Here is a 13,342-nt window from a genome sequence, read left to right on the forward strand (position 1 = left end):
TTCTCATTTTTTACGACCGAAGCGTCCTATTGTAATGCAAATTTTGGTGTTTCACTTGAATACCACTTGCTGACAAAACAAAAATCCAACAAAAAAAACCGCACGTTGCACATCTGCATCACACTTGAATCACTCTATAATAAAGTGATAAGGAAATAAACTCGTGCTATGCTACCACCTGACGTGTAACTACTAAAAGGGGGCCTTATTAGCTGAAAAAATTATCTGTGTTCGTTAATTTGAATTGTCGTTATAAGCAATGTGCTTTGCTAGTGCCTTTTGTTCCCTGTTTATCTAAAATCATTGAATCGTGGACCGATTTGAAATAATGTGGAATTTCTATGCTCACAAATGGTGAAATAACTTCGCCAACACAAACTAACGTAAATAATCTCAAATTGGAAAATAGCACCACACAAAACACGTATTATAAGTACTTCATATATGTATCTACTTGTATGGATGTATATGCATGTGTGTATGTATGCATAGTTAGATTCGGGAAATGCAATGTACAATCTGGTAACTCTTTAACTCTGGAATGCATTGCATTTTAGCACCAAACAGGTTTCGTTTTTGCTTTTCCACATTGCCAACATAAACATTCACATTGATACATTTGCAAGTGCAGCATTGTATGAATGTGACTGCAGTGTGTGCCATGTTGCGCTCGCACATTTTGAGGTTTTTCACCTGTGCGAATGAACTATTGCAACAAAGGCAACGAGTGCAGCAACAGTAAGCTGAAACAAAAATAAGCAATAAGAAAATAATATTCGCAAAGCAACAACAACAGAAATACGTTAACATATGGTTTGCGTATGTAGAGCAGCGTGTCACTGCATTCGTTTTTATTTCACATATTCGTTATGCCGCGCTGCTCTCGATTTTGGTTAACTGTTTTTCGTGTGCGAGCTATTGTTGGTGTTGCTGTCAATATTTTAGCTTTGTTGTGGAAGGTTGCTTCTTTTCTAGCGTTGGCATTGCTGTTGCTGTGGGGATTCCTATCTACCCCACTACGACTATCATACCTTGCACTTATGTATGTAAGCTACAAAATTTTTGTTCAAATTGTAATTACATAAAAACTACAGTATGGAGATTGCATGCTTGAATTCTGCACCCTCTGTTCATATCGATTCCTTTACCATGCTCTTGGCTTATTGTATCAAATGTGCATTTGACTAATATTGCCAAAAAATACTCTCAACCTGTTGTTTAACTCCACTCACATGCATACATACATATGTATGTTTCTATTTTGACTGGGTTGAGGACTGTCTTTCTGTCAATACAATCTGGTTTTCTCGCAGCTTATAGAAACTCACCACGCAAATACTTTATTGAACTCGCTTGCTATTCTCTTTTCGTACAACAACTACCTGTGGTTTACTTCTCAGCGCGTTTTCCACTCATTTCCTCACTGAGCGCCGCTATTTCATTTGCTAATAAAACTTTATGCATTGATTTCACCTCACTTTTTTCGATTTCCGTTATTTGCTACATATATCTGGAGGCTCCGGTTGTTCTTTTTTGCTCTCCTTCTTCCTTCGTTAGCAACTCTGCCAACTTGTTAACGCATCCTTAGATTTTGCATTGCTGAGTGTTCGGCATTCCTGTGGTTTCATTGCATTTGTTATTTTCTTGAAATTCTAGTGGTCTTATATTTGCAATATTCTTTGGTTAGTCCAAGTACTTTCCTCTAAGGTGAATTTGTGTGTATACCTAAATTAAAAAAAAAAAAAAATGCGTACAGTTCGCCTATAACCCCTTATCGGTGATATAAGTTGCTGCTGATTTTTGTTAATTCACTACTAATTAATCTGATTGTTTTTGTAATATGGTGTTGTTGCCGTGGCTGACGTCATTGTGGCGGTGTATGCATTTTTACTTTTAGACGTCACAACTACGTGGAACCTGTAATGCGAACGTCTGCGGATTAGGCCAACGTTGTGATTTTATAATACAGAGATGTAGTCTTTTACATGGGTGCAAGAAATGCATTGAAATGAAACATTAAAAATTCGAAATATCAACATCGTGAGTAGAAAACGCAATTTGCATGTTTTTGTTTTTTGCAAAAATTGTATTCACCTGAATGTTCATAATGAATATTCCCACGGCACGTAATTCTCTCTCTAAGCAATTTGGTAAATAATTCGCGAATTACCGTATTTCCACGGCGCATTCGTAATTCACTCTAACTGCTCTTCTTCATGGTCTTGTTATTTGCTTTTTACTATTATTATTTGTTGCAAATATCGGTGATAGAGAAAAAAGTAAGTTACAACGAAGATTTTATCTTTTTTAATAGTTCACACAATTCGGCTCATCCGAAGTTAATTTTGATCCTTTCTGATTTTCGTGTCTGTTCTGTCTTCCAGAGATATTGCGTTCTGTTTCCCAGACAACTTTACAGTTCTTAGAAGATGCCACTTCTCCTCAACAATTTTTGTTGCGGTGTTCAGCAATCTAATCGACATAATAATTTTTTCATTGTATCTATGTATTATTAATAATTTTTTTGTATCTATTATTAAAATACAACTTTTTCTGGTTATTATTCAACTGTTAATTTTGTTTTGGTTGACTCTTTCGTTTTGATTTGACAGCTAATTTCGATAAATTTCCGATAATAATTAGTTAAAACAACGATTTGTTCGTAATTCACGAGGCAATGGAGACTGAACCACTTAAAAATTAGGTAATTCAGAAAATTAAAAATTTTCAAAGAGTAATTAGAAATTTATTTACGAATGAGAGAGCGTGATACGAGTGGTAAAGCATCGTTCAGTGTTAAAAATGTTTATTTAAAGTTTCTTTTTTCTTCTTGCATTGAATACGTTGAGTGCGTGCAGCTTTTTTTTTTTATATCTCTGGTATTTATATAACTTTTGTTCAATGAATTTTGCTATTATAAAATAGTCAACATTTGGGCTACTAAGGAAGGCTAAACTCGATCCGGGCCGAACTGGCTGTTAATTTTTCGAATTAACAAAAACTCATGGACAATGAAAGTTATAGCTAGTTATAGTTATACCAGAGGGATCTAAGGAAATTTATTCAGAACATATAAAAAGTGGGCGTGGGTTTTATTCGATCCCAATAAAAATTCTCTCGGATTTAATGAGGTGGTGTACAATACATAAACCAAGTTTGAGAAATTTTTATTAAGTCGTTATCGAGATACACACATTTACCTAAAAGCTGGCCTAGCTGGCACCGCCTATTTTTCGTAATTTTTATTGCGTCGTGTTTCTTTTTTTAAAGTAGTTTTGCATCAATTATAATGAATTAATAAAAATACAAAATTGTAGAAGTAACTCCTGAAAAAATAAAACCGGAAAGTTAGTAAGAAAATGAAACCATTGAGCTATGATGTTTACCTTGAATGTCAATTACTCTTGTAATACAGTGTGGGCCATAAAGCGTTTGCTTTTTGAACCACCTATTTTTTTGAGAATGGTAACACAAATGTCATGTCAAATGTGTTCATAATTTACTTAAAGGTTTGACATTTACGAAATAGGACGCTATACGCTTCAACAAAATTGGGAAATATTGAAAACCTATTTCCAAAGCGGTGAGTCTTCTTCTTCTTCCGCGGTTACAGTAAATGGCGAGCGTTACAACAGGACGGTGCAACTTGAAACACGAAATCGAAATTGCCATTCATGAAATTGGAGCCCAACAATCGAAAATATGCTTAAAAATAGGGTTGATCGAATGGCCTACTATAAAGCCAGTCGTGGAAGTCATTTGAACGATATTATTTTTTATTCATAAATGACAATGTTCAATCTTCAAAATAAAAAAAAGTTTGAAAAAATATTGATTAGTGTTTTTTTTATAGCCGATTCAAAAAGCAAATTTTACATGGCCCACCCTATAGATATAATAAATACGTAGCTATATCGAATCAGGTCTTTGAAATATTTAAATCTTAACGTTTTTTACGGGCTCTACTTTATTTCAAAATTATTTCGAACTGGATCAGACCATAAAGATGATTTTTGGACAAATTTATTTTTTAATCCATAAGATTTAAGTGTCCTTTCTTTAATTACAATAATATGTGTAAAAAGGCAAAGGAGTTTTCGTTATATATTGGACTATGAATAAGTTCGTGCGGTTTTTTTTCGAAATTTGAAACTTTATTGACGTAAAATGGTTACAAATTTAATATTCAAAATATTGTCCATCGCTTACTACTACTTTTTCCCATCTTTCTGGCAATTCACGGATTCCCTTTGTGAAAAATTCGGTCGGTTTTGCCGCAATCCACGAATCGATCCATTTTTTGACTTCATCGTAATTACGGAAGTGCTGGTCAGCCAGGCCATGTTGCATCGATCGGAAGAGATAGTAATCGGATGGCGCAAGGTCTGGACTATACGGCGGGTGGGGTAGGACATCCCATTTGAGCGTTTCTAAGTATGTTTTGACCACTTGTGCAACATGTGGCCGAGCATTGTCATGTTGCAAAATAACTTTGTCGTGTCTATCGGCGTATTGCGGCCGTTTTTCTCGCAGTGCTCGGCTCAAACGCATCAATTGTCGTCGGTAGACATCCCCCGTAATCGTTTCATTCGGTTTCAGTAGCTCATAATACACAACACCCAGCTGGTCCCACCAGATACACAGCATAACCTTCAGGCCATGAATATTCTGCGCCGACGTCGATGTTGAAGCATGGCCAGGGTATCCATACGTTGCCCGACGTTTTGGATTGTCGTAATGGACCCACTTTTCATCGCCAGTCACAATTCGATGCAAAAAACCCTTTCTTTTGTGCCGTTGAAGCAGTTGTTCGCATGCCATAAAACGGCGTTCAACGTCTCTTGGCTTCAATTCATACGGCACCCAATGGCCTACCTTTCGGATCATTCCCATGGCTTTTAAACGTTTGGAAATGGTTGATTGATCAACTCCCAAAGTTTTTGCAACCTCTTCTTGCGTTTGAGCCGGATCTTGATCGAGCAATTCCTCCAATTCGGTATCCATGAACTTTGGCGGCGCACCCTCGCGTTCTTCGTCTTCCAAGCCAAAATCACCACTTTTAAAGCGTGCAAACCACTTCTGGCACGTTCGCTCAGATAGAGCATGCTCACCATAAACTTCCACTAAGATACGATGACTTTCGGCTGCTTTTTTCTTCATATTAAAATAATGAAGAAGAATTCCCCGCAAAAACACATTATTTGGCACGAAATTCGACATTTTCAAGTGTGGTAAAAATATTGTTGTTTACGCTTCAAATAAAAAACTTATACTGACGTTTGTGCCTTACGACAGTAGCTCTCCAATGAATGTTTGGAAATGTGGATCGATGGAATAATAATCAAGTTACGCCATCTGTTGTAAAACCGCACGAACTTATAAATAGACCTATTAAAATCGTGGTCTTGAAGGACTGAAGTTTATTGAACAGAATTTATTTACTGTATAAGCTTAGAGTAAAGTTATTATTAAACATTTTTTATGCGGGCACAATCCAAAGATTATGCGTTCTTATATAAATCTAAAAGTGACATACTGGAAGAGAAACAACTGAAAATAAAATGGATGTATTAGTAATGAAATTGGGAAAAGTTTCGAAGGAATTAAATCATTTTCTGATTTATGTATTTGTATATTCCATTTCGATTTGTTTGGTTTTGGAGTAAAGTGGATTTCCTTGTAAGAGTTTCATCAACAATGTGAAGCCTGCACTATGGTTTTGCTTCTCATTGCCACTTACTTGAGATGTATGGTGCACACGGCGTATGAGTTATGAGATTAATCCTCTCAAACAAGGTTGAATAGGAAAAGAGTATACATACTTGTTTATATGGGTATGTATTCATATATATGTATATATTTATTTATCTATTTATATGAAATATAATTATTAATAAGTACATTACAGGAGTAAGGTGACTAGCAGCTGGATTATCGGCCTGACTTATTTTGAACAGATATATATCTATGTAGGTATATAGAGTTTTTGTTGTAGCAGCATAACATTCCCCGTGCATATACGAGGAATGCTGTTGAAGTGACAGTCCTTGGGCGGATATAAATCCGGTCGTTCCGGTTACATAGAACCGACTGTCGTGGGAACGTAGGTATATAGAGTCGTTATAATTTATTAAATTAGCCGAAAGCATCTACTGTTAGCGCTGCGCTTGCTTCAGTTTACCTAATAATTTCTTATCATGTGAAACATATGATCACAATTATAAAAGTAAAGGACTAACTTGTTGCATGAATATTTCCATCAATATGAGATATTAGTTGAGTGGTGTCAACTCAATGAGGATTGTCCAAACATGCGTACAGTCTTAAGCAGTTATAAAATTTCGGGAGATCAATGACAAGTGAAGTCATAAGAGAGAGAATAGTCATAAGAGAGAGAAGTCATAAGTAGAGATAAAGGTATTAGGAGAGAGGTGGCAATTTCAATGGGAATGGTGAAAAGCTAGAACCGTATAAGCTTATCTTCCACTTTGATGTGTGTAGTGAACGAGGTGAAAGCTCTGACTTACATGCCATGCATTTTCACATACAAAGGCGATGCTTCTTGACAGGCACGGAGTAGCAGAATACATAGTATTGAAAAAGCGCATATGAACAAAACTGAAACTTTGCGAATTTTTGTACATGCGTATGTGTGTGAATGAGTGCGTACATAAAGTGAACATATGTTTACAGTAAAAGTAAATCATTCACGTGGAATTAAATGTAAGAAATTATGAATCATTTGCATCTCCACTGCTCGCTTTCTTGTTTTTTAACTAATTTCTATCAACGGAAATATTAAACCAAATTGTCTGAATGTTTTTCACACAAAATAACACTTTGATAGACGTTCATACATATAGTATATGTACGTGCCCATAATTATGAAAGTGGTCTAAGTCAAAATTTCAAAAAAATGAGTTTATCACTTATTTCATATCCACATTATTTTAAACTATATGTATCTAATGTAATTTTCACGATATCGTCAAAATTGCGTCAAAAATGTGGATGTAATTTCAACGTTATACGGAATTCATTTAATATTAATTATGAAAGTGGTCTGAGTGAAAAATTGGAAGAAATTACATGCACAGCGCACGCTCGATAACGTGAACGCTCTAAAGCGTGAACACCCCAAAACGTGAACAGACATTTTTGTGCATTGACTACTCTAAAACGTGAACAAACCCAAAAAGCTCTGTAACATGAACAATAACCGTTACAATTATTTGAATGTAGTTTACATTGATCTCAAGTAATTCTGAAATTGGGGAATCCCCTAATTATAAAATAGGCATTTTATTCGTAATTGCATGTAGGGAGTAAAATATTTCAGTCGCGGTTTTGGTTTTGTAAAGAGTGTTTTGTCTTATATTTTCTGGTGAAAAAGAGTTCTAAGTGTGCTTGACATTAAAACAAAAGGCTAAAACTGTCGGCTTTTAAGAAAAAGGCTCATCTGTGACGATTTTAGTAAAGAAATATAAAGTTGCTAAATTAACAATTTGTAACATTAAATCGAAAAAGCAAGTGATTTTAAAATGCGTAAACAACAAGTATTGTGGACCTGGAAATAGAAAAACACTGCGTTCATCAGAGTTGCCCAAAATGTAGAGAGCTTTTTATCGTTGGTTTATCCGAATGCGAGATAAAAACTGTCCTGTAAGTGATCTAATGTTGAAAGAAAAGGCAAAAACACTGCATGCAAAATTTAAAGAAAATGAAGCAAACTTCTTCGCTAGTGATGGATGGCTCCAAAGATTCAAGAAGAGGTACGGTATTCGTCTTCTTAAAATATCAGGCGAAAAACTGTCTTCGCAAGCTCAGCTAGTGGATCCGATTAAATAAAAACTTAAAGCTAAAATGACCGAATTGGAGTTGTGCAACGATCAGTTATATGATGCGGATGAGCCGGGGTTATTCTGGAGACTTTTGCCAGAGAAAACGTACGCGTCAAGTTTGGAGAAGAGAGCCCCAGGGGTAAAGTCCGAGAAGCAGCGTTTTTATGCTGTTCAAACGCCACTGGATCCCACAAGCTTAAGCTTTTGGTAATTGGAAAGGCGAAGAATCCACTCTGCTTTAAAAACTTTCAGTGTCCCACCTACTATAAGAGCTCGAAATCCGCCTGGATGACGTCGGCTATTTTCAGGCAATGGTTTCATGAGTCATTTGTTCCACAGGTGAATATTCCTTTTAAGTTTTGTCCGACTTTTAAGGTTACTGGTTGTTTTTTAAGGTTATATCGTTTTTAAAGGAGAAAGCCAATGCAACGAAGATATCGAGCAGGGCAATGCAGATGACGAGCATCAACAAGAGGACGAGTCAGATGATGACAGCGTATCAGAGCAACTGGAGAAAATTAAACCGACTGAAGCAGTTGAAATTTTCAACAAGGTGTTAATATGGGCTGGTCATGAAGACGTCGATCAAAATGATATGAGTGTGCTAAGACGGTTAAGGCAGAAAGCTGTGCTTCAAGTTTTAGAAAAACAGAAGATACAAAAAAAGATGACTGATTTTTTTAAATAAAACCATAGTACGACTTAATTTTCAATTAATATGTAACGAAAACAAGAATAAGATGTGAGTTTAAATGTGAAAAAATATATTTACTTAGCCTTTTTGGGCATTCCAAAACGTGAACACTTTTGTTAACGTGAACTGCCTTGGTTTGAATTAGTTCACGTTATCGAGCGTGCGTTGTAATTTATATTTACTGAATGGAAAAATCCAAGCATGCAATATGGAGGAAGAGAAGTTATGATGTACATTTACAAAATGCCGAAAGAGCTAGGAACTGCCTTGCAAAGGACCCGAAAAAAGCCAAAGAAAATTTCAGCGAATACTTTGGATCCTCGTTTGATTTACAAAAAGCACTTCCGTACCCTAAACTGTCTGTTTCGTTAGCCTAGTCAAGCGAAATATGTACGTTTGTGACTTGAGCTTCAATAATTCCCATAATGACAATGTCAAGATGTATGTATGGGATGAAACTACAGCATCCCGCGGTGCAAAAAGTGGCATTATGCATTTTAGCGCATATGGAGAATATTATATGTAACTACTAAAAAACTCGCAATAGCTTACAGTGATGCGTTTTCAAATCGTAACATCAAAGTAGCATAAGTATTATTAATTAAAATTGTTCAGTCAAATAATAATAATATTGAAAAGGTAGCCAACAAATGTTTGGTATCGGTTTATTCCTTTCTACTGAATTGCCGTGATTTGCCGGTAAAACAAATGTCGCAGTCGGATTTTATTTCGAGTCACTAGAAGAATCAAGAGCTCAAAGAGTAAAAAATACCGCGGGCGAATCTGCCCCTTGGCTGAAAATTCAATGGATGCGTTTCTTAAGAAACGAACCTTATAAAATGTTCCACAAAACTTCTTTAGATGATTCTAAATTCCACGTTTTGGACCTTTCACCTAAAAGAGGAATACCAACAATATTAAATTACTTCCATTACACATCACTCCTAATCCAGTAACGGAAGAAAAACATAAAGGTATTATGTGTAGTAAACATACACATCCCAACATGAACATTTGAAGAATCTCAAAAACTAGAAAAAATAATAAATCCATGTTTTTAAAAATAATTCATAAATGTTCATGAATTACATCGTTAAAGTTATTGTTTCAAATAAAACTCATCGTTCTTTGTTGCACTAAATCATTATAAGATATTCAATTAGTTTTGAACATGGTTTAAGTCAATTAGAGCTTTAAAACCAACATTTTCGTATGAAATTCACACAAAATTTCATATTGATAATAAATTTTCATTAATCAAGACAAAGAAAATTATAAGCTAAAATGTCGCATAATATAAGAATGTTTTTTAACTCTTTCAAACGCAATTCATTAGATATCTCGAAACAAGAAATATATGACTTACACCACTTTCATAATTATTGGCACATATATAATATATTGAAAATTTACTAGTTTATCCACACAGTAAAAATAACTTATGATTTTTTTTTTATTTCTTTGAGTTTTGTAATCATTTTAAAGTTACTTTTAAAACCATTTTACTCTAGGAATTATACATTTATACATACATAAATGAACATTGTTTGAATTTTATACATTTTTTGCAATGAGCTAGCGAGTGAATAATATTTTTTTCCTTTCTTACAGTTGTGTTGCCAAATACCCATCGCATGCACGTAGTTACTGTGCATATTTGAATACAAATTGTTTATTACGTCAAATATTTGAGAACATAAACTGAACATCCTTCATAAGGATTCGCAAAGTCCGATTAAATGACACTTTCATTAAAATTAAAATAATTCGTTATCTGCCTTCGTTCGGCATCGGATGGGAAAAATCGTGTTGCTCTATAAAAGTTGAGTTTATAATACAGTTGGTGTTGTAAAAACGCGAAGGCATATGTGAATAAATCAACAACAACACCTAAAACAACGATAACATAAGTCGGAGGTTGTTCTACGACTCCAGTTCAACTACTAATTTTCACCTTGATTTTATGGCGGCTGCAACAGTGGCCACTCATATTGTCAAAGTCAGCGTGCCGCCTCCAGCTGTTCTAGCAAGGGTGACGGAAGGGGCTAATACGCCTGAGTTTGAAGGGAAGACGGACAAGAGTTATAGCAGGCTAACGCAAGCCGCCACTGAAATTACAACAACAATTTTTAGTAGCAACTCTAACGTCAAACGCGTACTTGAAGATGACTGTCCCGAGTCATTAACTTCTGATTTGCCAATCTTCTCAGCAACGTCAACCTCGTTAATGTCAACACCGTCTCTTCCGGCGATCCGGAAAACACCAAAACATACCCGAACCCTTAGGCCAACTTTGCCTTCAGAGAAAATACTCCATTCGCCACCTGCGGATATGTATGAATCTTCTAACATTGACGGTGACGAGGAGGATGGTGAAGGGGTCAGTGTGATCAACAGACACGTGTCGATTCAACTCGTCGATAATAGCACCCAGACTGACATACTAAGCGAAGAAGGGCAGTTGATAGGAAACACCAAACTAGAAACGATTGCAGAAGGCCAGGGAGAACATCTTCTCCAGATGGAGTTGTTGACTTCGAACAACATCGAGCAAAGATATAAATTGATTGGAATTCCTGAGAAAGGCGAAAAGTATAAAATCGTTGCAACTGAAAGAGAATGCGGTGGTGAAAGCGAGAGGGGTGAAGATGAAAGCCATATGCTTTATAGAGAATTCAAAGTTTTAAATACTGAAAGTGCCCTCGAGCTTGAAAACTCGCCCGACATAGAAGCGTCATGCGAATTGCAGGCTCGCGAGCGTTTGATCGATTTAGAATCAAGTGGATGTACTTGTAATGCTGTGACACAATTTAACTATAGTGGTGAAGAGACAACAGCGAATTGTACCTATCAGGAGCGCATTATCGATTACGATAATTTCCGAATTATTGAACATGTCATAGATTGCTCACACGAGGGCTACTGCAAACACAGCAGTAAAATGCACTGCACTCGCCCTTGGGAAGATGCCGACACAGAAAACATTGACGAGCGTAAAGAACTAAATTTCGCGTGCCGAGAGTTGGTAGCCTTCATCGGCGAGAGTTATCAGATAATCGATAACGCTAACTCGATGATGAAGACACAAGAGCAATCGAATAACATGGCCACAGTGAGAACACCAATATTGGAGTCGACTTGTCCGTTGAAAGATCTTGAAGAAGAAGGGATATATTGTGCTCAAAACGACAGTGCCGGTCACCTAATTTGTGACTCGCAAGCTCCAATTCCGTTCAATCATTCTGTAGCCGAAGTTATAGATAATAACAATAATAAAGGCCGCACCAAAGTTGGATTAAGAAACAATTATCCATCTGGAGCTAGTAAGTCAATATCAACGACAATTTCAACAACCAGTTCGGTGTCAAATCCTATTGATCCTAACGCTAAAACCGATAAGCGAGGACAAAAACAAGAACAACTGATGGCGAAAGTGCAGCTTCCCACGCCATCTTTGGTTGTGAAGGCGCTGAAATCGAAACTAACGCCACTGGCCCCATCTTTCCATCCGGCTCGAAAAAAACATTCACCCACCTCTTCGACAACTGCCGCCACGTCCTCCGTGTTTGCCCACGAACAAACGGCCATTTATTTCCAACAGCAGCCACAGCCACCAAAGGAGCAGCAACAGCGCCTGCAACATACCACCACTACCACTATGTTGCACACGATGAGTCTACTGCAGCATCTGCAAATGCAACAGGAGCAGCAACAGAAACCCCAAGTGTCACCGATATTGCAGCAGAACTACTCCAAAAATTCCTTTCATCAACAGCAAAACGTCCAGTCATTGCCCCAAAACCTACAACAAGCGTATAATTTTGTAGCTTCATCTTCAGATCATCAGCAGCATTGCGCACATCATGGCAACTCTCTCGGTGTTTTGCCGCACATCCCCCTACATAGCTCATCAGGCCCAGCGGCCGTTGCCGCTCCTACATTAACTACTAATGCTTTGCCTATGCCGGTCAGCAATCCACCGCAAGGATCACACCTCTACCCGGTTCAGGTGATTTCGCTGGCTTCACCAGCCACAGCGACCGGCGAAAGTAATAGTAATATTGATGTCTCTCAGCAGCAACAGTCAAACACCGCTTCCTCAATAGTGGCCGCAGTGGGCAATGGAGTCACCACGTGGCCCCTTCTGGAAGCAGCGCCTCTCTTCATCGACACCAACGGAGAAATTCGCACTTTTTGCCCAGCGCATGGTCTTCCAACGCTAAATACAACAGTCGTAGGTGCGGCCAGTTCGAATGGTGTGTCGTTTAATCATTCACATGGCAATATAGCACAGCACCCTTCCGTACCCCGTTATCAACACAGTCTACACCATCAAACGCAACAGTTTTCGTCTACACCTTCCGCATCCTCGCCTTCGATCATGGCTGCCGCCATCCCAGCTGGATCGATCAATGCGGCAAATCGGCTTTTGTTACAACAACAGACACAAATGAAAAACCAAAACCAAAATCAAAACCATCACCAGCAACAAATTCAACATCCAAGTTTCCAGTCACACTATCAGCACCAACAACAGCAACAAAAACAACAACAACTGGAGTCTTCCACCGCACTTCAAATTTCTGGCAAAGGCAAACTTTATCGAGGTGAGTGAACGCTTTATTGTTTGGTTAGGCACTTTTATGTACATCCTATGTACAGCTCACTCTTCCCCATATACTCTCTCGCATAAGTTAGGAATCTGGAGCTTGAAATTGACCATCGTTCGTTAACTACTTATTCGTTCGTTAACTACTTATTCGTTCGTTTGCAACAACGCATTAATAATGATATGTTGCGGTGGTTG

The 13,342-nt window shown here is 37.3% G+C and overlaps 1 protein-coding gene across 5 annotated transcripts in view; it reads left to right on the forward strand.

The window, feature by feature from the left end:
- Nucleotides 1-13,342, forward strand: part of LOC128863184 (fibronectin type-III domain-containing protein 3A) — a 103,559-nt gene that overhangs the window by 1,657 nt on the left and 88,560 nt on the right. Inside the window, exons 1-3 of one of the 5 annotated variants that reach the window (XM_054102186.1) lie at nt 1,618-1,707; nt 1,898-2,040; nt 10,147-13,142. In XM_054102186.1, coding sequence (XP_053958161.1) covers nt 10,499-13,142 — 2,644 coding nt within the window. In that variant the 5' untranslated portion in view covers nt 1,618-1,707; nt 1,898-2,040; nt 10,147-10,498. Of the gene's footprint in view, nt 1-1,556; nt 1,708-1,897; nt 2,041-2,612; nt 2,705-10,146; nt 13,143-13,342 lie in introns of those variants that run through there. The other 4 variants (XM_054102185.1, XM_054102188.1, XM_054102187.1 and 1 more) reach the window with 4 other exon arrangements.

Source organism: Anastrepha ludens, chromosome 5 (assembly GCF_028408465.1).
Source record: "Anastrepha ludens isolate Willacy chromosome 5, idAnaLude1.1, whole genome shotgun sequence".
NCBI classification, from domain to species: Eukaryota; Metazoa; Arthropoda; class Insecta; order Diptera; family Tephritidae; genus Anastrepha; species Anastrepha ludens.